The sequence below is a fragment of the Primulina tabacum genome, chromosome 7 (assembly GCF_025594145.1).
Source record: "Primulina tabacum isolate GXHZ01 chromosome 7, ASM2559414v2, whole genome shotgun sequence".
Classification (NCBI taxonomy): domain Eukaryota; kingdom Viridiplantae; phylum Streptophyta; class Magnoliopsida; order Lamiales; family Gesneriaceae; genus Primulina; species Primulina tabacum.
This window is the reverse complement of record NC_134556.1, coordinates 24711619-24737682: the sequence shown is the minus strand read 5'-3', so window position 1 is coordinate 24737682 and position 26064 is coordinate 24711619. Positions and strand designations below refer to the sequence as shown.

General features: G+C 40.7%; 1 protein-coding gene across 1 annotated transcript; it reads left to right on the top strand.

The window, feature by feature from the left end:
* The first annotated feature begins 7531 nt into the window (after nt 1-7531).
* LOC142551188 (large ribosomal subunit protein eL27x) lies at nt 7532-8178 on the top strand. Its single transcript, XM_075660277.1, has one exon. The coding sequence runs from the start codon at nt 7609-7611 to the stop codon at nt 8014-8016; it is 408 nt and encodes a 135-aa protein (XP_075516392.1). The 5' UTR covers nt 7532-7608; the 3' UTR covers nt 8017-8178.
* The last annotated feature ends 17886 nt before the right edge of the window (nt 8179-26064 follow it).

The following is a 26064-nucleotide window of genomic DNA, read 5'->3' as shown; positions in this document are numbered from 1 at the left end:
TCTCCCCTGGGAGAAAAGGTCATATTAGCATTAAGAATTGATTCCCGGATAACCAACAATGAAGCTGAGTATGAGGCTGTTCTTGCAAGTATTCGAGCTGCCCGGGAAGTTGGAGCTTCTCGGATTATTCTATATTCTGATTCACAGCTCATCACTCAACAAATAAAGGGCATTTATGAGGCTAAGGATGACATGATGCTTAAATATTTACAGCTCATTCGAGCCCAAGCAGAAAGCTTCATGGATTGGAGTATTGAACAAATACCCCGGGAAGAAAACAGTGAGGCAGACGCTTTGGCTAAAATGGCTGCTTCTTTATCAGAAGTTAATACCTGGGAGGTGCTGCATATTACTCAGCTGGTTCTCTCTACGGAGGAAGAAGCATCACCCCTGCCTGAAGATTCATGGATGACACCGCTGATCGCGTACATTACGAACCGTGAGCTCCCTGAGGATAAAGCCCGAGCTCAGAAGATCAAAAGACAAGCTCCCAGGTTTGTTCTCTTAAATAAAATTTTGTACAGAAGATCATTCCAAGGACCGCTTTTGAAGTGTTTAAATGAAAAAGAGGTGGATTATGTTCTCCGAGAGATTCATGAGGGGTGTTGTGCCGAGCACCTCGGAGGAATGTCTTTAACTCGAAAAACAATGCTTGCTGGATTCTGGTGGCCCACCTTAAAACAAGATTCTGCTCGTTTGGTCCAGATTTGTGAGGGCTGTCAGCATAATTCGAATTTCAGCTACAGCCCGGCCACTCTCATGAAGCCTATTTGGGCATCCTGCCCTTTTGATCAATGGGGCATGGATATTGTGGGTCATTTTCCGGTTGCCCGGGCTTAGAAAAAATTCTTACTAGTAGCTGTTGACTACTTTTCCAAGTGGGTTGAAGCTGAGCCTTTAGCAAAAATCACCGAGCAGGAAGTATTGAAATTCTTGTGGAAGAACATTGTGTGCCGGTTCGGTGTGCCCAGGAGAATAATCTCGGACAATGGAAGACAATTTCAAGGTAAAGGAATTACGTCATGGTGCCAGGAAATGAAAATCACTCAATCTTTTACCTCTGTTGCATATCCTCAAGCCAATGATCTAACAGAAGTTGTCAATAGAATCATTGTGCAAGCATTAAAAGCAAGACTTCAAGGTAAAGGAAAGAATTGGGTGGAGGAGTTACCTAGTGTTATATGGGCTTACAGAACTACTCCCCGGGCACCTACTCAAGAAACTCCCTTCAGTTTGGTATATGGTTCTGAAGCAGTTCTTCCAGTAGAGATCGGGCAGACTTCTTCCCGGATAGAATCTTACCCGGAGGACAATGACCAGAGCAGGGCCATGGAATTAGACTTAATAGAAGAAAAAAGGAACAGGGCATTTATTCGAATGGAGGCATACAGAAGTCAGGTGATGAAATCATATAACAAGAAGGTCCGCATTCGAGACTTCCAAGTTGGGGATTTAGTCATGAAAAAAGTCAACCCTGCTGGGGAAGTTGGGAAGCTGGAAGCCCGATGGGAAGGACCTTACAAAATCACTCGGAGAGTCAACTCGGGATCCTTTTATTTAGAAGATGCACAGGGACGTCCCCTCAAAAGGCCTTGGAATGTGTTTAACTTAAGGAAGTACTATGCATAATAGATGTAATTGTTTGATGGAAGAAATCAATAAAAAAATATATTTTCTCAGAGTATTGCGTTTGTTATTATATCTCGGGAGCTGCTATAACCCGGTTCTTAAAAACCCCAGGGCACTACACCCTGGCTCGGGGCACCACACCTCGACCATTCCCAAGTCCTGGGACATGATCCCCGGCCCAAGGCTCCGTACCTTGGTTCTTAAAAAGCCCAGGGCACTACACCCTAGCTCGGGGCACCACACCTCGACCATTCCCAAGTCCCGGGACATGATCCCCGGCCCAAGGCTCCGTACCTTGGTTCTTAAAAAGCCCAGGGCACTACACCCTGGCTCGGGGCACCACACCTCGACCATTCCCAAGTCCCGGGACATGATCCCCGGCCCAAGGCTCCGTACCTTGGTTCTTAAAAAGCCCAGGGCACTACACCCTGGCTCGGGGCACCACACCTTGACCATTCCCAAGTCCGGGGACATGATCCCCGGCCCAAGGCTCCGTACCTTGGATCTTAAAAAGCCCAGGGCACTACACCCTGGCTCGGGGCACCACACCTCGACCATTCCCAAGTCCCGGGACATGATCCCCGGCCCAAGGCTCCGTACCTTGGTTCTTAAAAAGCCCAGAGCACTAAACCCTGGATCGGGGCACCACACCTCGACCATTCCCGAGTCCCGGGACATGATTCCCGGCCCAAGGCTCCGTACCTTGGTTCTTAAAAAGCCCAGGGCACTACACCCTGGCTCGGGACACCACACCTAGACCATTCCCAAGTTTCGGGACATGATCCCCGGCCCAAGGCTCCGTACCTTGGTTCTTAAAAAGCCCAGGGCACTACACCCTGGCTCGGGGCACCACACCTCGACCATTCCCAAGTCCCGGGACATGATCCCCGGCCCAAGGCTCCGAACCTTGTTTCTTAAAAGCCCAGGGCACTACACCCTGGTTTGTGGAATCCAAGAAATACTCCTTTTGAGTTCAGGTTTAAATCTCTACATCTGGAGTATTAGTTAAGCTACTTATTTAACGTATGGACCGGGACCCTGGGTATTTGATTGAAATTATCGTTTTCTCGAACTAAGAAATAATCATAAGTTATTGCATTACCCGGGTTGCGGAAAAATTGTCAAAAACCATATGGAAAAAGGCACAGCGATGGAAAGAAATCAACATTTCCTTACAAAGTTCAAAGGCAAGAAATACAAAGGAAAAAATACAGAGTAAATTACAAGCCTATTCTAAAGTCTGCTGCCCTGATGGTTCTCCGGATTCCCCGCGAGTCTTCTCAGCCTCTTTCTCGATAGCATCATCTTTGGGAAGGGAAGCAATGGCCTTATCAATATCGGGAAAGCCCTCCTTATCTGTTGGAATCAGACCTATCTCCTCAAATTGCTCCCGGCATTTCTCAAAGCCAATCGTAAAGTATTTGTATGCCCTATCTTCAACAGCTGCCTGGAATTCCGCCGATTGAAGGAAAATAGCCCTCCATTCTTCATGGGTCAGCTCAAGAAGTCTAAGCTTATCTTCAGCAATCTCGGCTCGATGTTGCTGGGCACTGGCCTCATCCTCGAGATAGCTAATCCGAGATGCCAGGAACGCAGTTTGCCTCTGAGAAGCCTCCTCCCGGGCTATGCTCTCATCACGAGAAAGTTGAGCCGCAGCCAGCTCTTGATTAGCTGCTTCCAAGGAAGCTTGGAGACTGGCAGTTGTCTCCTCGTGAAGCTTCTGAGCCCAGGCCATCTCTCCTTGGAGATGGTCATGAATATCCTGAGCCGCCCGGGCTTGCTTACCCTTCTTGGTTGCCACCGCTGCCACCTCTTCAAAGGCCGAAACTAGCATCTGGGCAGCCTGGACAAGAAGGAATCTTAAAAAAGAAAAAGGGGGGAGGGAGAGAAAGGGAAAAGAAATAAAAGAATAAAGCTTACAGACAAAAGACGGTTGGACCCCTCCAAAAACCTCACACTAGAAGGAGTGCTTCTCAGGATAGCTATCTCAGCAGGGCTGAGCACCTTCTTGAAGCGCTTAACACCAACAGCGGAAGCTCCCTCGAAGAAGATGTTGGCTAGAGAAAGCTGGTCGGTTGGAGGGAGCTCTTGGCAAGGTTCTTCATTGGACTGAGGGGGGAGAGGAGGAGGTGGAGCAGATGGGAAGGCGCCTTGGTCACCCTCGGGAGGGTCTTCGAGAATAACCAGCTCGGGTTCTGCAGTAGCTTTTCGTTTTCTCTGACTGATGGGAATGAGATCTTTAGATTCCTCCGAGTTCTCAGTCATCGCCCAGGAAGCGCCATCCTGGGGAGGTTCTTCCCGGGACACCTCAGCTCTCAAGGCTGCCGCTTCTGCATCCCGTTGTTTCTTTTCTTCCGCATCTGCCCGGCGAGCCGCCATTTCCTTCTCTCGGGCTGCCTTCTCAGCTGCACGCTTTTAGCAAAAGTTGCTTGCATCTCAAAGTTATCTGCATAGAGGAGTGACAGGGTTATGATACATTAAATAAACAGGACAAAGAAATAAGGAAGCACAGAAGATAAAGTATGTACCGGGTTGAGAGCCTGAGCCAGCCACCTCATCAATTACCCGGTCTATGGGGTCCTCAGCCCGGGAACTCAACCCGTAGGCCACTAAGTTCTCTTCTGAGATAAGGATGGAAGAGGAGTACTTGTGTCCCTCCACAAGGGTTTGACTCATGAGGAAAGGCTCCTCAAATTTGTACGATGGAGGAAGGGAAGGTTGTTGGGGAAGGGAAGGGAGAAACCGGGTTAGACAGGATAGAGGACCCAGGAGTTGGATGTAAAAAAATCTTCCTTTCTATTCCTTTTGAGAGAAAGGGATGTCATCAAGGAATCGGGTGTTTAGCCGGGATTTAAGGGAAAATGCATTATCCCCGAAATGGCAAGAAAAATAATAGTGAAGGATAAGGGGGGTGATGAGAAGATTATTCATTTTAAAAAGGACATAGGCCGAGGCCATAATCCTGAAAGAATTGGGATGAAGTTGATTGACAGGTATACCAAAAAATTTGGCAACATCAATATAAAAGGGATGAACGGGAAATCGAAGACCATTCCTAACCTGGTCCCGAAAGAAAGTTGTTTACCTGGGAGGAGGGTTATCGGCCCTATCAGAAGGCCCAGGTATCAAGAAAGAAACGGAAGAAGGGATATTGCCCAGCGCTCGGAGTTCCTCATCTGCCCCCGAGCGTAAGGCGCTTCGCATAGAGGAGAACCAGGGAGTTCCCGGGATCTCGATCGCCCGAGGACTCGAGACCTTGGCTTTACCCTTACCCTTGTTCTTCGCAAGAGCTCAGGCCCGGGAGGGGCCAGAAGATGAAGGTTTAGAAAAGAGAGGTTTGGTTGGAAGTGCCACTGGTTTTTTAGAAGGTTGGGTGATGGAGCGGCGTGGGGGAGAGGGGGGAGAATCGGAACGAAGTGCGGAAGACTCAGCGCTAGGAGAGCCTCGCGCATTCGCTCTTGAGGTGGAAGAAGTGGAGTGAGACATTTTAAGAGAAGAAAACTTACGACGATATATGCGGTGGAAGATTGCCGGAAATAATTTCGCACAAATAGAGTCTCGAGAAGAGAATTCGCAAGAGCTTCGCTGCAGTTTCGAATTTGAGAGTAATTTTTGGAAAACATGTTAGTTAGTATATATAGGCGGTGGGGGAAGATCTCAGCCGTTTATTTAAAAAGCATGCGTGGACGACCACGATTTGCCTAGAAAATTGTACCAGGCATATGACGGGACACACGCAATAATTAAAAATGTCAGACTTATCGGCTCCTCGAAATATGAAACGTTCCTGACCGTTGAAAGAAAGGGCACGCGTTATCATGGCACCCCGTGGGTTACCCAAGATCTCACTATAGCCCGAGAGGTTTGAGGCCCCGGCATTTACTCTTAAGCCCGGGAGGTTTGAGGCCCCGGCATCTTATCTTAAGCCCGGGAGGTTTGAGGCCCCGGTATCTTATCTTCATCCCGGGAAGAAGCTACCAGTGAACGCCTTCATAAAGCTAGCGGAGTCGGCAATCTTCTGCAGCGTCCTCCTCTCTTTATGAAGCAATAGTTGGAGGAGGAAGTCGTCCTCAAAGAGGTCCTCCGTATCAGAAATCTGCAAGCGTTCCCGATACTTTGCAAGCTTGGCCACCAGCTCAGGAGTGATAGCCTCCTCCCACTCGTGAAGAAGCTGAAGTCCTTGCAGCTCCTCCCAGTAATGGAGGATCTTTTGGAAGACTTCATCTTCCAATTCAGATTTTCGTTTCTCAAAAGCTGCTTGCATGAACTCTGCTGCCATGTCGGGAGCTTTCGAACCACTGGAACCCACCATTGCTCTTCTTGAGGACTGAATTGATGGAATGTAGGAGAATAAGTAAGCGGGTTACTGTATATATATATAAGAAGGAATCAGTCTCCACCGTCGATCCGAATCCAATCGGACGATCAGAGGGAATCTAGGAAATTGAGCAGGCAGATGAAAAGACGTGTACGGATATCGAGGAAACATGCTCATTATTACCTCGGAATACGAACAAATTTTCGACGGTATCACTGTTAACACATGCAGCATAATGACATTCATTGGATTTCCCGAGAGTACTAAACGATGAATGTTCAAAACCTGAGAGATATGGAAACCTGACACCTCCTCACTTCTGCAGGATATTTAGAGACCCAATGCTCTTATTCACTATGGGATATGTTTTGGAGTAAACATGCATGACTGATCGGGACAGCGAGTCAAGCTCTAGCCCGACTATTTTTAGGATGTGTGGTGATACCCCTGTAAAGGTCCGGGTTAATGGTGACCCATTTCCGGGTTAATGATGACCCGGGTTATCGGTTGAATAGCCCGGATTAGAAGCCAATTGCCCGGGTACTTTTCCTCCACCCGGTTTCTCATATAGGTTCCCAGGTAACCAACTACCCAGGCCACCTCGAGAATTGCACCACACTCGAGTGTGATCGATACATGCAGTCTAATCCGTCAGAACCACTTGAGTTTGGAGTGTCCGAGAAGTCATCAGAATCTAGTATGATAAACCGACTTAGTAGGTGGTGTGATAATCGAGGTAACTACCCATTCTTCCACTATAAATAGCAGGTATTAAAATCATTTAATGATTCTTAGATCTTTGAACTAAAAGCACTTACATATTTCCCCTCAAATATTGCTTGTGTTCATCTAAAAAACCTGCTGACTTAAGCATCGGAGTGGCCACGTCGGACATCCCTCCGGCGCCCATTCACGAGTTACTTTCTTGTTTGCAGGTGTTGATCCAAGCCATTATCTTCACTCAAATTCTCAAACATTATAAATTATTGATTTGGTCCGTTGGAGCCCCGTACCCCGCTCACCCATTTTAACGAGATCACGTCAGTTTTGTCACCATATTCGATTGTACTGTGCACATGACTTAAAATATTTATAAGCATTAGAATATTTACAAAAAATAATTAATGATTTTGTATGGACTTTACAAACATTAATGACTCAAATTTTAATTCTGAATTCTTTTCTAGAGACCCATGCGAGGAAGGAACTTATCCAATTCAATTGTTTTTTGTTAGTTGTTCAAATTGCGGTTACTTATATATCATGTTCTCATTATATTGACATATTAATTTCATCTTCACCTGTCAATAATAAATTTTTGACTATTAAATATTGCATTGTTTTATAATTATAAAAATCATACTGTTAAATCTTATAAAATATCATAATTAAATAAATTATTTCAAAAATAAAGAATGCTACAACATCAAATTTTGATATTATGATATGATATATACAAGGAAAAAAAAATAATAAATTAGTAAAAGAAGGAAATATAGAATTACACTAGAAACCCAATATTATATAGCCCAATGTTTCCTATTATTAACCAAGCCCAATTAATGTAGGTAGAGACATTAACTTTGTATAAACGTCAACTAGGGTTTCAAGTGTGCGTTCAACCCATTCGTCTAGATCGAGCGAGAGAGAGAGCGGCGGAAATGGTGAAATTTCTGAAGCCCAACAAGGCCGTAATCGTATTACAGGGCCGATACGCCGGTCGTAAGGCCGTGATTATTCGAGCCTTCGACGATGGAACGCGCGACCGTCCTTACGGGCATTGCTTAGTCGCCGGAATCTCCAAATACCCTCGGAAAGTCATCCGTAAGGACTCGGCGAAGAAGCAGGCGAAGAAATCGAGGGTGAAATGCTTCATTAAGCTCGTGAATTACAATCACATCATGCCCACTCGTTACACGCTCGACGTTGATCTGAAGGATGTGGTTACTCTGGATTCCCTGCAGTCGAGGGACAAGAAGGTGACGGCAGCTAAGGAGACCAAGGCGAGGTTCGAGGAGCGGTTCAAGACTGGGAAAAACCGCTGGTTCTTCACGAAACTCCGGTTCTGAGGTTGTGTTCGGTAATGTCATTGGGAGCTTCTAGTATCTTATCGTTGTTACTTTGTTGGTTAATTAAAGATCGAGGGTTTTGTTTTGTGTGAGACAATGCGACTCTATATTCTGAATTTGGACAAATATTTACTCCCCTTTTATTAGAACTGTTGATGCCAAGATTGTTTTGTGTGTCAATAATTTTATATTTAACCCGTCCCACATTTCTGAGTCGAGATTGAATGCATTTCAGTTTCTGACTGGGGATTATACGCCTGGAATTCCTATCCAGGCTATATGTATACAACTTGGTTGGATCATAATTATTAGAATTCTGGAATCTGTGGTCTAGGCTTGAGACTTGTCCAGGCGCAGTGCAGTCTTTTAATGCAATCGCGCGCCTAACCATGAAGCCAATGTTTGACTCTGCATAAAAGGCAATAATTAAGAGTCCCTTTAACGTAGAAATAGAAAATTCTCGATGAAATGCAGAATAAATTTAAATATTGTGAAAGTATATACTGCATTATGTCTGGTGAAAATTTCCTCATAATGTTTAGTTTTAGATTCTATCATATTGTTATGGTGACTCACTGCAATAAAGCTCCTCGCCCTGCACCTAGCTCTATGATATATGTGAATCTTAGTATACCTTGCACCTCTAATAACTGTGGGTTAGATATTATATATTGAGGTTGTGTTTGGATATGCGGAGAGGTTTGACTGGTGGATTTGAAACAACACCCTTCTTGAATGTACGTCAAATCCGTCATAACTTTCCCTGCATCCGTACAAGTTGAAGAAGGGATGGATTTTTGGAAATCAATCAAACAAAAATTTGTCTAAACAATCAAATAGATATGAGATACAATGCTTCAAATTCGTCCATCAAGCCACCTAAAGGGTGAGTGCATTGGTTAAACAGAGTCAATTAATTATCTTATATGAGGATTCTGAATATTGCGGTTGATATAGAAATGATGTCTGGTTTCTGCTATGAGGAGAAAACAATTACGGGATGTGTTTTCAATTAGATGATGCAGCTTTTAATGCGCTTATTCCTTTTGCTAATAAAATGTGTGCGTTATTTTCTTGAGATAATTTGACTCGCTTCCCTGAGATTAATTTATCAATAAATTGATCTCACTCGGCTGCATCTTTTTAGCTGAATATCTATCAAATTTGTTACCATATTGGTTTTATAGTCGTTTCTTGGTGGTCAGTTTTTCTTGTGATATTTATAGTTGTTGGACAAAACAGCTATTATACTAGAAAATGAACATCACTATTCACTGCACCCCTAGGAGATTTGAGTGTGGATCTGTACAGGAGTTAGACAGAAATCGTTCAAGAGTCCTCACAACCATGCCATTTCATCAGTGAAACACAAGTGTCTAGTATTTTGTTCCACTAGTCTCATAAGTACGAGCACATATCCCGATGAACATCAGCTGCTAAAACCGTCCGTTGCATAAGAATGAGAACACAAGCTCAATATGACCTCAATGTGATGCAAATATGTACACTGCCAACGTAAACTCGGACTTAATATCTCGATTAAACAAGCAATTCAGGCATTTTTTTCGATTCAACTCGTAACTGCACAAGTAAGCAAAACAGCATCTTTAATCTACTGGGGATAGAATTAACCATTTCGTGTCATGATATGTCATACTAAACTCCAGTAGACCTAAGTAAATAAAGTTTCACGTTTGAGTTCCCAGTTCTGATTCACATGGATTATGTAACAGTGGCCAAGAAGCACGTGTGTAATATATTAATATAAATATATAATATAGATTATTGTGGTTCATGTATAATATAATTTTATTTTCCAAATAATTGGTTTAGTTTTATGATTTTATATTTAAAATTATCGAAAAATAGACTAAAAATCATCTATAGTAGTATATAGATGCTTTAACGTTTGGAACATGCTCGCTCAAAGCCATGCCATTAGTTTCATTACATAAACAAACATGTCGATACTTACAGTTCATTTGACATCAATGTCTTTAATTGGGGAAGAGATCTAGGTTTCAAAACTCAATTTCAGATCCCACGCCATTGCCACGTTAATATGCTTGCTAATATGCCTATTTTTAGACTTAATTGTTCCACATCAGTCAGCAAACATAAATGAACATGCCATTAGAGATATTTAACTAAGGACATCTCCAATCCTACATCAAAATGGTGTTTTTATTTTTTTATTTATTATAAATATTTATATTAAAGATTATAAATATTATTTGAACAATAATATATATTATTTTAATAATTAGATATATTTAAATAATAGTATAATATTTATTATATTATTTTAATAATTAGATATTTAAACATAAAATTTAAAATTAATCAAATAATGGGTTGAAGAATGTCAACATTCGGTTCAAAAAATAAAATAAATTAATAAATCAAATAAAAAAAATATTCTGATATAAAGTAAGATTTGAATTAGATAAGTTGGAGATCAATATTGTATTTGGTGCAGAAATTACACTATTTTAAAAATATAGTTGCTTTAAAATAGAGTTTTGGGTTGGATATGGCCTAAGCCCAATCAAGCGATAATTAACATCCATCATTTAATTCACTCGTCCCTATATATAAATTTATCCATAGTTCAACTCAAGATACAACTACTGATTTTAAAATGTTGATTGTTTGGTATGCTTGAACCCATCAGATCATGGTAAGAGCTTCTAGTTGCATCTCTTCATTATTCCCTAGGTATCGCTTATAGTTCATGAAAGAACTTTAAGTTATTGTTCGGTCCCTTCAAGTCATATATCCCGATCGAATCTGCAACCATTGGTATATCGAGAGTTGCATATGGATTTGATAACGATGTGATGTATCTTTGAGTAATAATAATAGCATGATATGTGCAACTAGGAATACACCTTTCCCTAAAGCACATTTCTTGCTCTGGCCAGAGAATTCTTGCATTATTAACTCATGAAATCACATAGGATATCTTCATCGGTTGGACAACATTGAATCCTCTACTACAATGCATTTACTTCTATATATTTTGAAATTACACCCAACCTCGCCCCTTGATGACCCCCAATGAAATCGGTAAATGGATCAAAGTGCATGATAGTATGGAGAACCCCTACATTGTCCTGGGCCTTAGGACTAATAGTATACAACCATAACCGCAAACTATTCCACTTGATAAGTGAGAACCACTTGGACAGTCCGAGGGATGGTTGTTCAGTGTATTATCATATGATCATCCATCTATATGAATTGATATCTCTATGCCCTTACTATTGAAACATGAGGTTTACATCACAGATACTAGTCTCAAGCTCAAGCTACCTTTATCCTTATTTTAGGTGGCTGATTCGATTAAAAACCTATTTAAAATATACATTATACTTCCTAACAAGTTTCATGATCTTATGTTGAAAAGCAGACTTCGAGGACTTTATCTATGCAGCTTGCATATGTATACAGATAAAACATAATGAAATAATTAAATAAAATCGTAAAATATTATTAAAATAAAGATCGTTTTACATTATTAAAGTCAATAAATCTCAAGTCACAAGTTGGCTCTCTAGGCACCTACGCTAACAATCTATCACTTTCCCTATATCCAACTACCCATATATCTTAGACCCATTGCTCCTCGATGCTTCTCAAACAAGGGTCCCGACAGGGGTTTCTTCAGTGGATCAACAACTTTGTCTGCAGAGATGGCTCTCTTTACTGATATGTCTTCTCTTCCCATAATCTGTCAGATTATGTGGAACTTCCTCGGTATATGTTTAGATCGCTGATGAGATCTCGGTTCCTTTTCTTGCGCAACAGAACCAGTATTGTCACAGTAGACCTGGACTGTATCAACTACTCGAGGAATGAAACCCAACTCTTGAACGAAATTTCTCATCCAAACACCCTTCTTTCCTCCAGCCGATGCAGTTATGTATTCGACCTCATTGTTTGAATCTGATGTGGTGTCTTGCTTGGAACTTTTCCAAGAGATAACACGACCATTGAGTTTGAATACAAATCCATATGTTGATTTTGAATCATCCAGATTGGAAGCTACAATCAGTATAGCTTTCCAATTTTATTTCCCCACTCCCGTAAACCAAGAACAAATTCTTAGTTCTTCTAAAGTAGTTAAGAATGTCCTTCACGGCTTTCCAATGTAATGGACCGGGATTCGACTGATATCTGCTTGCAAGACTCAGTGCATATGTGTTGGAACTTTTCAAGTTCGCAATCTTAATTTTGATGTTAACAAAACTTGTTATTTTGTGTTACTAATGTTTTACCTTAGTGTGCAAAAGCTAGGATCAGTTACAAGGTGTCTAAATCACAAACTGAAGACCCAACTGATTGCACAAACTGAATCAGACAAACTGATATGTCATATGAACAGTTCAGCTGATCGTCCAGCTGATAGGTGGTTCAGCAAGATAACCTCAGAAGCCTGTCTAGCCGAATAAGTGTTCAACTGACGAAGAGCCCAGCTGACCAGTTAAACTGAACAAGAGTGAAATCAGTTCAACTTGACGAGTCAACTGATTTCGCTAGCCCAACTGAAGATCAATTCAGCTGACTTGTTCGGAGCATCAATTAGAATCTTTCAGTTGTAGATCAAGACAAACTCATTCAGTGGATTCCAGCTATACACAAAGGTACAAAGCAATTGTCCAGTCAAAGGACAATAATGAACATTGCATCAGAGCATTAAAGATAAACCTTTTAGAAGGTCAGTCAAAAAGTCGAGACACAGAGTCCAAGGAACGAATTCAAGATGCAACGGATACAATAATTGAGTCTCACTGTATGATCAGTTTCCCGCATATATATAGAGAAGATCAGTGGAGACGAAAAAGAGAGAGAACAAAATAGAACCAGAGAGAGTATGGAAAAAGAAAGGGCACGCTTATTTGCCTATCAGCTTTCAAGAAGCATTTAGCCCAGAGAGAACTATTCTCATTCATATCAGCTTAGTTTAGAAGCTTACTTCTCTCAGTGTGTGAGAACACCTTTCAGGTGTATTCACTGTTCAGTTCTCTCACACCACCACCACTCAAATACAATCTTGCACAAAGACGTTAAACTTGTGTATGTAGTCTTTCTCACATAGACGTTAAAGAAGTGTTGGCTGGAAGGTGCTGCCTTCAGTCTAGACTAGGAGTTCAGTTAGGCATTGGGTAAGTCCTAAGCTGGGTGGGTTTGTACAAGTAGTTGTATAAATCAAAATCTTCTAGTGGATCCTACCCAAGGTGGTAGAAGGGGTGACGTAGGAGCATTTAAAGTCTCCGAACATCCATAAACATATCTTGTGTATTTAACTGATTAACTGTTGTTTTCAAACTGACTTGATCAGTTAGAGCATCCGTCAGTTCAGTTCTTGCCTTAACTGAACTGATATATACGACAACTGATCCCCGTCTTTTCAGTTATTCAGTTTACATAAGTTAAAATGGTTTCTAATTTAACAGTCTTCTTCACGAAGGATTACTTCGAGTTCCTTCCGCTTGGTTTTTAACCAAACTCGATTTAATTCATCGGTTTTAACATTCTTAGAACACGAGCTATTGCAGCTCATTGGAGAATATTTTGTTTGAAATGTCTTCAAAGGCACCAGCACACGATCCTTCAATTGGTATCACAGTTAGCTATTCTAAGAAGAACATTTGAAGAAAATTGTGTTTTAAAATAAGTTACTTTAAAATAGTGTTTAAAGCTATTTAAAAGTATTTCGTACTATTTTCAAAACTATTTGAAAATGATTATCTATCACTCATTGCGAAGGGTTGAGAGGATTGGCTCTGCGACTAATATTGTCGCCACTTCTCTCGACTCCTATCTTTGGGGCTTTAATCAGCCTGCAGGGTCATGAGCTTCATCTGTCAAGATGCACAGCTAAATTTTTCGATGAACAAGATTTCAGTTGCAAGCCTTTCAGGTCATTTGTTCTTCAGACGAAACTCATCCATGTTGGGATGTTGGCTGATTAAATCACCAGCTGAATTCCGCTTGAGCCTAGTTCGAGTCTGCTCGACCAGTTAGCTAGCAAAGAGATCAAGTTCAAGGCAAATTAGCTCGTTTATCAAGAAAATTGAAATCACGACTGGTGCAGAATTTCAAGCAGTCAAGGCAACACTTGTTGGTATATCCAGTTCTGTCACACAAATCGACTGATATCTGATGTAGTTTAAATTATTCTATTGTTGTAGCAATTTTCCTTTCAACTGTTGTATGTAATCAAATGTAAAAATACAAGGAAATTTATTTGATTAAATAAACATCATGTTTATCTAGCCGTGTTTCGTTGTGACTGAATGGATATTTCTAGATTTCTTGTCTACATTGCTTAAATGATTATAACATCTGATTGAATGCTTAGTGATAAGTGCAAAAATTGCACTTAATTTATATGTTAATCCATTTGATCTATGTTAGTTAAGAACAAAATTATGCTTGATTTTTGTTGTTTTTGTGTTGTGCAGGAGATAAACAATTATTGAAAGGTTTAGAGCAAACAGAGGTGCTTTTAAGCGTGAAAGTGCGATGGACGAGAGCCGCAACGCCACAATATAGCGCCGCAGCGCTCATTAGGCCGAGGAACGAGCGCCTAGGTGCGACTAAAGAAGCACAGCGGCGCTTCAGCTACAAAGACCAAGCTCCTAGGCGCTAAGATCCAGGCGCCGCGGCGCCTACACCAGCGAAGCACGAGCGCCTAGGTGCCACTTACTCTGCGCCGCGGCGCCAATGGCGGTGAGACAAACACTTTGGGCTTTCAACTCACGGCATGGAAGAGGAAATAAAAAGAAAACAAGGGTTTAGAAGAAAAGAGGACGCCGCTTTTGGAGAGAAAATAGACAAGAGAGCAAGAGCAAACACGAGACGAAGATCCGAAAAGTGAAGATCGATCACAAATATGAAGAACGACGGATCTGGAGACAGAGAAGACACTTCGGATTTGTTATCTACTCTTTCGAATCTATACTTTCTAGTGTTTCAATGTCTAAATACTCAAACATGTGTTGTTTCTTTTTAGAATTCGTCATGAACTAATTTTCTAGTCTAGAGATTGACGTAGTTTTGTTGATACGATGATTTAACACGGTGGTTTGTTTGATTTAATTCTGTTTTGGTTTAATTGTGTTCTCTGTGTTTATTTGACTGCAATTTACTGGCCATAAATTGTGTGTTGTCTGATTAATTCTACAACTCGGGAGAGAAACTAGGATTAAAGATCATTAGAGACGCATCGTTGTATGTTTATATCGTTCGGAAGGCGTATAACTTTAGCGAGGCTTAGACAAGAACATTGTTTACATTTATCATTTAAATCTAGATTCTTATTAGGAATGTTTGAATCGAGGTTTGAATGATACAATTTATTCGTCACTTGGGAAAGGGGGAATAAAATAATTAAGTGTTTTTGGTCATTAAATAATTGGATTTCATGAATATAAATTTAACTAGAAATAATTATCTTGGAAACTTAGTGAAATCATTTCTCTACATATTTTCTCTCACTGTTATTTCTCAACTTGGTGATTAGATTAATTATTTGTTTCCAATTAATTCGTTTAAGCAAACCAAACATTTTACTGAATTTTCTAGATAAAGTCAGGACTATTCTAATTACAAGCATTGATATACGTTTATATACACACTCCTCGTGGGATCGACACTTGTACTCAAAAATACATTTTACTATAACTTGACATCGTGCGCTTGCGAGCAATAAAGAAAACACGCAACAAGTTTTTGGCGGCGTTGCCGGGGAGTATCAAAATTTGAATTTATATCAGTATTGTTACCAATTAGTCTAGATTTTAATTTAGAGCATTTTATTTTATAGTTATTTTTTATTGAGTTGTTCATTTTCTCTATTTGACAGTGCATGCTCAGATCTCACAGCCCTGATTTGCCTATTTTTGATCCGAAGATCGAAAGAACTCCGAGAAGACTAAGAAAAGCGAGAAGGGAAGAAATCCAAGCAATGGCTGAAAACAGAGAGGACACGAGATATAACCCACCAGAGGCTATACCTATCAGAGATCACTTCGGACCAGTGATCAACACACATTATTCTGGCATTGCTCAAGGGACCATAAATGCCAACAATTTCGAGTTGAAGCCTGCACAGATAAATATGGTTTAACAGAATCAATTTGCGTGAACTGCCACTGCTGATCCTCACGTTCATTTGAGGACTTTCCTGGAGATCACGGATACTGTAAAATTAATAATGTTCCTGATAATATTATTACACAGGGTTTGTTTTCGTTCTCTCAGGGACCAAGCAAGAGGATGGCTCCAATCACTGCCGCTGGGGAGCATCACATCATGGCAAGAGTTGGAAACAAAGTTTTTGTCTAAATATTTCCCCCTGCAAAGTCTGCACAGTTGAAGATTGAGATAAGTACTTTTAGGCAGACTGACTTTGAGCAGCTTTATGAGGCGTGGGAAAGGTATAAGGAGTTGTTGCGGAGGTGCCCGAATCATGGTTTCGAAGACTGGGTACAAATTGAGCTTTTATATAACAGGTTGAATTGTCAGACACGGACAACAGTGGATGCAGCGGCAGGTGGCATGATTTTTGCCAAGTCTCCTGCTCAAGCATATGACTTGCTTGAGCAGATGACTATTAATAGCCATCAATGGCCGTCTGAGAGTTCAGTAGTAAAGAGGACAATTGAAGTTTATGCTGTGGATCATATCACATCACTCACTGTCCAAGTATCGGCATTGACTACACAGATAGAGACTATGGATAAAGTGAGTACATCAAACACTGAGGGAACATCAGTTGTTGTTGAAGAATCACAATTTCCTGAAGAAGTTCAATATATCAACAACAAGAATTTTGGAGGCTATGGAGGATATCGAGGTAACCCTCCCCCTAATACTTATCATCCTGGGTTGCGAAACCATGAAAATTTTTCTTACGCAAATAATAAGAATGTATTGAATCCTCCACCGGGGTTCAATACATCAAATGGGGAAGGGAAGCCATCATTTGAGGATTTGGTTGGAACATTTGTTGCTGAATCTTGCAAGAGAATGATTACGACTGAGTCTAGACTTGACAACCTTGAGACACACATGGCGAATATTGGTGCTCCCTTGAAAATCCTTGGGTCGCAAGTGGGGCAGATAACAAAACAACCCACGTCTCAACCGTCAGGCGCAGTACAAAAGACTGCAGACCCAAATCTGAGAGAAGTGAATGCCGTTTTTATACAGCACGAAGAGATTGGTATGGTAAGCAAAGAAGAGAAAGTGGTTAAACCCACACCTATCCGGGATGAAAATCCAACTCTAACCAAAAGAGTCCGAGGTAAGAAAAATGAGAGGTATGATTCAAATCAATGCATTGATATTTCTTTACTTCCCTACCCCCATAGATTTTTACAATTACAAGCAGAATTTCAAAAGAAAAAAGGTCTTGACAATCTCAAGAACCTACACACTAATATTGATTCTGCAGATCAGGGGGAAGTGAAAATTTCAGAAGGAACACGAAGAAATCTTCCTCAGAATCTGCTAGATCCCGGTGAATTTGTTGTGCCATGTGAAATAGGGGGTCAATTGGTGAAAAAAGCTATCTGTGATTCAGGAGCAAGTGTGAATATAATGCCAAGTTCTCTTTACGAGAAACTTGGACTGAGCAGGATCAAACCCACAGAAGTAATCTTGCAGCTGGCAGATAAATCAGTGAAGGTGCCATTGGGTTGTGTAGAAGATGTTGAACTTAAAATTGATAAATTGAGGCTTCCAGCAGATTTCATGGTACTTGACGTGGAGAACAGTAAGAATATTCGTATCATTCTAGGACGACCATTCTTAGCTACTGCTGGAGCCATCATCGACTTGAAACAACAAAAATTGACAATGGATGTCGAAGGTCAAAGGGTGGAGATCAAAGCATCCAAAAGTTCTCACGACCCACCTTGAACAGGATTAGTGACAGTCGCGCCGATGACGTTAAACCAAGCGCTTGTTGGGAGGCAACCCAACCAGTATCTTTTATTGCTTTCGTTATTTTATTCATTTTCAGTAGTATTTTTATTTTTTGCATTTTTATGTTATTGAACTCAGCGTGTGACGATTAGAAATTGATACGTATTTTATTATGCAGGTAAAGGTTGAAAAAAAGTGTGCAAAGAGCTCAAATATTCCTAATCTCGGGCGTACAGGCGCCTAGGCGCCACATATTGAGCGCCGCGGTGCCATTACATGCGAAGGATTAGCGCCGCGGCGCTAGACATTCAGCGCCGCAGCGCTGAAGATGCCGAAAGTTAAGCGCTGCGGCGCTAGTTCGTGAGATATGAAAAAAAAGACACATCCGAGAGTTATTTCAGAAAACCTAAGCAAGAAGCGTCGCGGCTCCTCTCCTCCACCACCGAAAATTCGTCCATCACCTTACAACCTCCACAATTCCTCCTTCAAAACACCACAATTCACCACACAAATCATCTTCAACCCGGATCTACCAAAATTTCTCACTCCAAGTATCTTTTTGGCTCAAAAAGTTCAAAGAGAATTCTTCAACGAGCCGACACCCGGACGGATTGCAGCATATTTGGTTAACATCTCTTAAGGTAACGGTGTTTGGGACAGTGATGCTTGATTTTAATGCTTGGAATTTGAAAGGATTGAGTTTTGAATTACGTACACAAGGTGTTCGATGAATTGTCTGAGTGAGTTTGTTGTGGGGAGTTGTTGGATTGGGAGTGTTGCATGTTAGAGGGGATTGTTAATTGATTGATTGTATTGATATTGTGGGTGCTGCATAATATCCTATTGTTGTGTGAGACATTGTTGTTGAAAATTGTTGTTGAGCGAGGTCCATCTTGAATTGAAATATGCCGCCAAAGAAGAATAGTAAGCGGGGTGAGTCCGGAGATGGCGAGTCGTGTACTGTCAGTTTTGATAGACGACGATTCTGGGATGCAATTGCCGCCGAGAATTATATGAAACTATTAGAGAAAAATATGCAGAGAAAAAGGGGCATGGATCAGAGCCACCCAAATTGTACTACATTGGCTCCGTGCTCGAGTAATAAATTGGGAGGAATTTTTTAAGCCCCCGACTGATGCTGTGATGTCCCTTGTTAGGGAATTTTATGCAAATCTTAAGGTAAAACACAAAGAATACCGAGTAAAGATAAGGAGGTGGATGGTTACCTTCAGTAGTGAGACTATTAATTCGTTATACTCGATGCCAAACTATGACCCTGATGAGTATACGATGTTTATACGAGAGGCATATCCCTATGAAGAGATCATTACCACACTATGTGAGCCGGGCACGATTTGGAAACTAAATAATCAACGAGCCCTGGTCACATTTCCTGTGACGTCTGTGAAGAGAGAGGCGTATAACTGGTATCACTTTGTAGCCTCACGGTTGATGCCATCTGGGCACGTATCGGATGTTACGAAGGCGAAGGCAGCGTTGGTATATTATATTATCATAGGCAGGACTGTCGACGCAGGCCAGGTGATTATGACGTTGATATTGCAGGCTGCTCAGGGCACATCCATAGTTAGCATGCCCCACTCTTCTACCATTACGGATCTATGTCAGTTAGCAGGGGTTACATGGGACGATAGCGAGGCATTGTTGCGGACGAGAGGCGATATCTCATTTGTTGAGCACCTCCCGAGGGATAGAAGACAAAGACAGCTTACTAGTGCTCCGGAAGAGGCGTCAGGGGGTAGAGCGCAGCCACCTCCCGCCACACAGGCACCCCATGCATGACAGGCACGTGCAGGCAGGGGACAAACCGCACAAGCATCTCGATGATCTAGAGCGTATTATGAGATGACAGTGGTAGATTACATGCGAGCACATGGACTACGTGCACCATTTTCATCGTGTGCTCGCACAGCAATTCCCTACGACTGGTGCCTCTCCCGGGCCATTTCCACCGCCCCAGCATTTTCCCACAGACCTATTGAGGACGACGTTGAGTATGATGATGAGGAGGAGGTTGTGTTGTACGTCGAAGACAGCAAGTCCTGATGCTCGCTGTATGAGGTACGTAATCCCCTGTTTTTCTTGCTTTATTACTATACATTGGGGACAATGCACGTACTTAAGTTTAGGGGAGGTCGTTTACTCTACTTTACTTTTGAGTTTCAGTTGTTAATTCGTTTTTATTTTATGAATTGCCTGATTAGTTATTCCTTGAACGGCAGATTTTAGTCTTTCGTTGTTTAATGCGTGCTATAGTCGTTAGGATAAGTCATGGATAAGCTATCGTGAGGCCGATGATGAAAATGAAATCGTGATTCTAAAGCATAAATGTATTCATGATTATTTTGGAGCACATTTTTATGCACTGTCATGTTTGTTGATATTATCGGTGCTTAAAGACAATTTGTGTGCCTGTAATGCTAATTAAACGATGGAAATCTGATTTTTAGTAATTCTCGCATGTAATTGACTGACACTTTTGCAAACACAGAGATGATCTAGGAAATTTTTCTCAATATCTTTAGGCCTACTTTTTTGTTCATTATCAATTGTTAGCCCATTGAATCTCGAGTTGATTGAGATGCTTGAAATTTCTTTTTGTACCTATCTCATATTACATTTTAGTTGAACAATGAATGTGATTGGTTTGTATGAGATGACTAATGGATTGAAGGTAATCTAGAACTTGTTTGAACACTTTTCAAGGCGAAATACGAATAATAAGTGACATAGGAATGATTTAGGCAATCTTTGGAGCTGTTTTGAGCCTTCGAGCCTACCAAATGAACATGAAATATCCCTAGTGTCCCATTTTGAGTATGTTCGTAAGAGCTTACTCAAAATCAAGTGGTGTGTGTCAATGACATACCATTAGCCCCCACTTGTATCTATTCTATATCCCACCACAACTACCAAATGAAGCTTATACACTTATTATCCTACCTAATTTTGAGAGAAATAAGTTCATTGGTGCTGTAATGATTCAAGTACTCCTTGAAAAGAAAGAGAAATTAAATGTGCAAAAAGGAGTTGTTTTTAAAAAAATGTGTGAATCAAAAGTGGTGAAAAAGAAAATGTAGGGGAAATGAAGGATATGAATGAGAAGAAAACAATAAGTGGATGGTGAATGAAAAGAGAATGGAAATGAGTGAAATTTATGAAGTTCAAATATTTTTCTCAAATTTTTATCTCCATACTTTTATTGTAGCCATGAGCCGTAGCCTAATGTTACAAGCCTACAAGACCTATTAACATTGTCAAATTTATCCAATATACTAGTGGAGAAAAGTTGTTCTAGTCAAGCTTATGGATACCAGATAAACATGGTAAACGAGTATATATTTTAATTATTTGTATGCAAGCATATCATTTTGTGACTTCATCTTTGGTATACTTGTGTTGAATATCTTATGAGCCAAATAATTACCAATAAATTCCTTTGTGATATGTGTAAGTAAATGTTTATTTTAATGAAGTGTTAGTTGCATCGAGCTAAAGACTTCTTAAGTTTATAAGGCGGTCAAGCATTTTGAATCTATTTGCACATTCGATGAGGTTAATAAACATTGACATATAACACACGCACATGACTTTCGAGTAATTACGAATCACATGAAAATAAATAAATCTGAGGCCACTGTCACTTTTTGCATATCCATGACTATAGTTTCCAGCGTTAATTTCTTGCTTGAGTCTGCATTTCTATTTCTTTCCTTTATTTTTGCTCGGGACTAGCAAAAGTTCAAGTTTGGGAGGTTTGATAAGTGCAAGAATTGCACTTAATTTATATGCTAATCCATTTGATCTATGTTGGTTTCGAACATATTTATGCTTGATTTTTGTTGTTTTTGTGTTTTGCAGGGATAAACAACTATTGAAAGGTTTAGAGTAAAAAGAGGTGCTTTTAAGCCTGAAAGTGCGATGGACGAGAGCCGAAACGCCACAATATAGCGCCGCAGCGCTCATTAGGCCGAGGAACGAGCGCCTAGGCGCGGCTAAAGAAGCACCGTGGCGCTTCAACCACGAAGACCAAGCACCTAGGTGCTAAGATCCAGGCGCCGCGGCGCCTACACCAGCGAAGCATGAGCGCCTAGGCGCCACTTACTCTGCGCCGCGACTCCAATGGCGGTGAGACAAACACTTTGGGCTTTCAACTCACGGCATGGAAGAGGAAATAAAAAGAAAACAAGGGTTTAGAAGAAAAGAGGACGCCGCTTTTGGAGAGAAAACAGACAAGAGAGCAAGAGCAAACACGAGACGAAGATCCGAAAAGTGAAGATCGATCACAAATATGAAGAACGACGGATCTGGGGACAGAGAAGACACTTCGGATTTGTTATCTACTCTTTCGAATTATATTTTCTAGTGTTTCAATGTCTAAATATTCAAACATGTGTTGTTTCTTTTTAGAATTTGTCATGAACTAATTTTCTAGTCTAGAGAATGACGTAGCTTTGTTGATAAGATGATTTGACGCGGTGGTTTGTTTGATTGAATTCAGTTTTTATTTAATTGTGTTCTCTGTGTTTATTTGACTGCAATTTACTGGCCATAAATTGTGTGTTGTCTGATTAACTCTACAACTCGGGAGAGAAACTAGGATTAAAGATCATAAGAGACGCATCGTTGATTGTTTATATCATTCAGAAGGTGTATAAATTTAGCGAGGCTTAGGCAAGAACATTGTTTACATTTATCATTTAAATCTAGATTCTTATTAGGAATGTTTGAATCGAGGTTTGAATGATACAGTTTATTCGTCACTTGGGAAAGGGGGAATAAAATAATTAAGTTTTTTTAGCCATTAAATAATTGGAATTCATGAATATAAATTTAACTGGGAATAATTATCGTGAAAACTTAGTGAAATCATTTCTCTAGATATTTTCTCTCACTGTTATTTCTCAACTCGGTGATTAGATTAATTATTTGTTTTCAATTAATTCGTTTAAGTAACCAAACATTTTACAGAATTTTCTAGATAAAGTCGGGACTATTCTAATTACAAGCATTGATATACGTTTATATACACACTCTTCGTAGGATCGACACTTGTATTCAAAAATACATTTTACTATAACTTGACGTCGTGCGGTTGCGAGCAATCAAGAAAACACGCAACACTTAGATAATTACTTCTCAAATACGAGATTTTATTTAGTTTTTGAGGGGGAGTTTTTCTTGTACTCGCAAACTGAAAAATTGTTTTTCAATCAGTTTTTAAAATTCAGTTGTTAAATAGGAGCTTTATTTTCTTCAACTGAAGGTATTCTCTTAAATCTGTTTTTCAAAGAGGTTTTCAATTCAGTCTTTGAGGGGGAGTTTTTCTTTTACCTTCGATTCTTAAATTGTTTTTCAAAACCGTCTTTAATTCAGTTCTTGAGGGAGAGCTTTTAATGATGTTTAAATGGACTAACCCTTGAACTGAATATATTGTTCTTAACTGCTCAAGTTTTGTAATCATAAAATAGGGGGAGATTGTTGAAATTTTTCAAGTTCGCAATATTAATTTTGATGTTAACAAAACTTGTTATTTTGTATTACTAATGTTTTATCTTAGTGTACATAAGTTAGGATCAGTTACGAGGTGTCTGAATCAAAAACTGAAGACCCAACTAATCACACAAACTGAATCAGACAAACTGATGTCATATGAGCAGTTCAGCTGATTGTCCAGCTGATAGGTGGTTCAGCAGGATAACCTCAAAAGCCTGGCCAGCCGAATGACTGTTCAACTGATGAAGAGCCCAGCTGACCAGTTCAACTGAACAAGAGCGAAATAAGTTCAACTGACGAGTCAACTAATTTCGCTAGCCCAACTGAAGATTAGTTCACCTGACTAGTTTGGAGCATCAGTTAGAATCTTTCAGTTGTAGGTCAAGACAAACTCATTCAGTGGATTCTAGCTATACACAAAGGTACAAAGAAATTGTCCAGTCAGAGGACAATAATGAACGTTGTATCAGAGCATTAAAGACAAACACTTAAGAAAGGCAGTCTAAAAGTCGAGACACAGAGTCCAATGAATGAATTCAAGATGAAACAGATACAATAATTGAGTCTCACTGTATGATTAGTTTCCCGCCTATATATAGAGAAGATAAGTGGAGACGAAAAAGAGAGAGAACAAAATAAAACCAAAGAGAGTGTGGAAAAAGAAAGGGCATGCTTATTTGCCTATCAGCTTTCAAGAAGCATTCAGCCCAGAGGGAACTATTCTCAGTCATATCAGCTTAGTTTAGAAGCTTACTTCCCTCAGAGTGTGAGAACACATTTCTGGTGTAATCAATGTTCAGTTCTCACACACGAACACACACAACCACCACTCAAATACAGTCTCGTACAAAGACGTTAAACTTGTGTATGTAGTCTTTCTCACATAGACGTTAAAGAAGTGTTGGCTTGAAGGTGCTGCCTTCAGTCTAGACTAGGAGTTCATTTAGGCAGTTGGTAAGTCTCAAGCGGGGTGGGTTTGTACAAGTAGTTGTATAAATCAAAGTCTTCTAATGGATCCTACCCGAGGTGGTAAAAGGGGTGACGTAGGAGCAGTTGAAGTCTCCGAACATCCATAAACATATCTTGTGTATTTAACTGATTAACTGTTGTTTTCAAACTGACTTGATCAGTTAGAGCATCCGTCAGTTCAGTTCTTGCCATAACTGAACTGATATATGCGACAACTGATCCCCTGCTTTTCAGTTATTCAGTTTACATAAGTTAAAATGTTTTCTAATTTAACAGTCTTCTTCACGAAGGATTACTTCGAGTTTCTTCTGCTTGGTTTTTAACTAAACTCGATTTAATTCATCGGTGTTAACATTCTTAGAACACGAGCTATTGCAGCTCATTGGAGAATATTTTGTTTGAAATGCCTTCAAAGGCACCAGCACATGATCCTTCAATATGCAATATTAGGTCGAGTATATGTGATACCATATATAATACTACCTATAGCAGACGCATATAGAATGCGGCTCATGGTTTCTATCTCATCATCAATTAGGGCACATAAAGTTGGATAGATTCACACCATGATACATTGGTAGATATCCTCTCTTTGACTCTTTCATATAGAATCTCCTCAGCATGATATCGACATATGTAAATTGATCGATCCCCTTCATCCTCTTCGATCTATCCCTACAGATCTATATTCCTAATGTAATGCCCAAAACCAAGTACAGGTAAACCCCATGCATGATTGAAATAATTTTGAAACGTTTAACCATAAGATAAATTTTTTCAATGTTTTTTATGATTTTATGCTTGTTTGAAATATGTTATGAATTATAAGGGACACACTGCCTATATAATACGTTAAAGGGCTAGGAAAAGTGTCGTTTAGGGGACAACACGAGGGTTGGACGAACATGGAAGGGCTGTACATGGATAGGAGGGAGAACCTAGGGTTTTCTAGGAGATTCCATGGGGTTTAAAGGGAAGGTGGCACGGCTAAGGAGGAGACGCACCTGGGCAGGTCCAGGACTTGGTGCGTCGCCTAGGGACGTGGCTAGGAAGAGTCCTAGCATGGCTGGACTCTTGGGAGCACAAGGAAACAATAGGCGCTAGGGTTCTTGGCTTGTGGAGAGATGCGTGCGGCTGGAAGCGGGTTGGAGGACTCGGTGCACGGGTCAGGGTTGGTTTAGGAGGGTTCCAGGATGGGCTAGATACGATCTGGACTAGGGTGGTTTGGTCGCGGTTCGCGAGTGGGTGACGCGAAGGGTTCTAGGGAAGACTAGGGAACACACGACTTGGTTATGGGCTAGGGGCTGGTGCGCTGGGCTTGGATAGGTTAGGAGGGGTCCAAGAGGTACTGGTGAGGGTCCAGTCCTAGGTGGCTCGAGGGTGGCTCGATGTTTGGGAGCCGTGGCTTGATGTTGTGGTTAGGGTTCGAACTTGGCTTAGAAAAGGGTAAGGGCTCAAATTGGGGGTCCACGAGGTGTGGTTCATGGCTCACACGGGTATTTTAGGCATGAAAAGTTTAATTTTAAAATTTTGGAAGAAAATATTAAGTTTGAAATTTATTCGGGATTAAAACGCTTCATGGTTTAGTAGCTAAGTCAATAAATAAAAAGGCTCAGGTATGTC

Excerpts from the sequence above, each read along its gene's own strand:
- LOC142551188 (XM_075660277.1), top strand. The coding sequence starts at position 7,609 with ATGGTGAAATTTCTGAAGCCCAACAAGGCCGTAATCGTATTACAGGGC.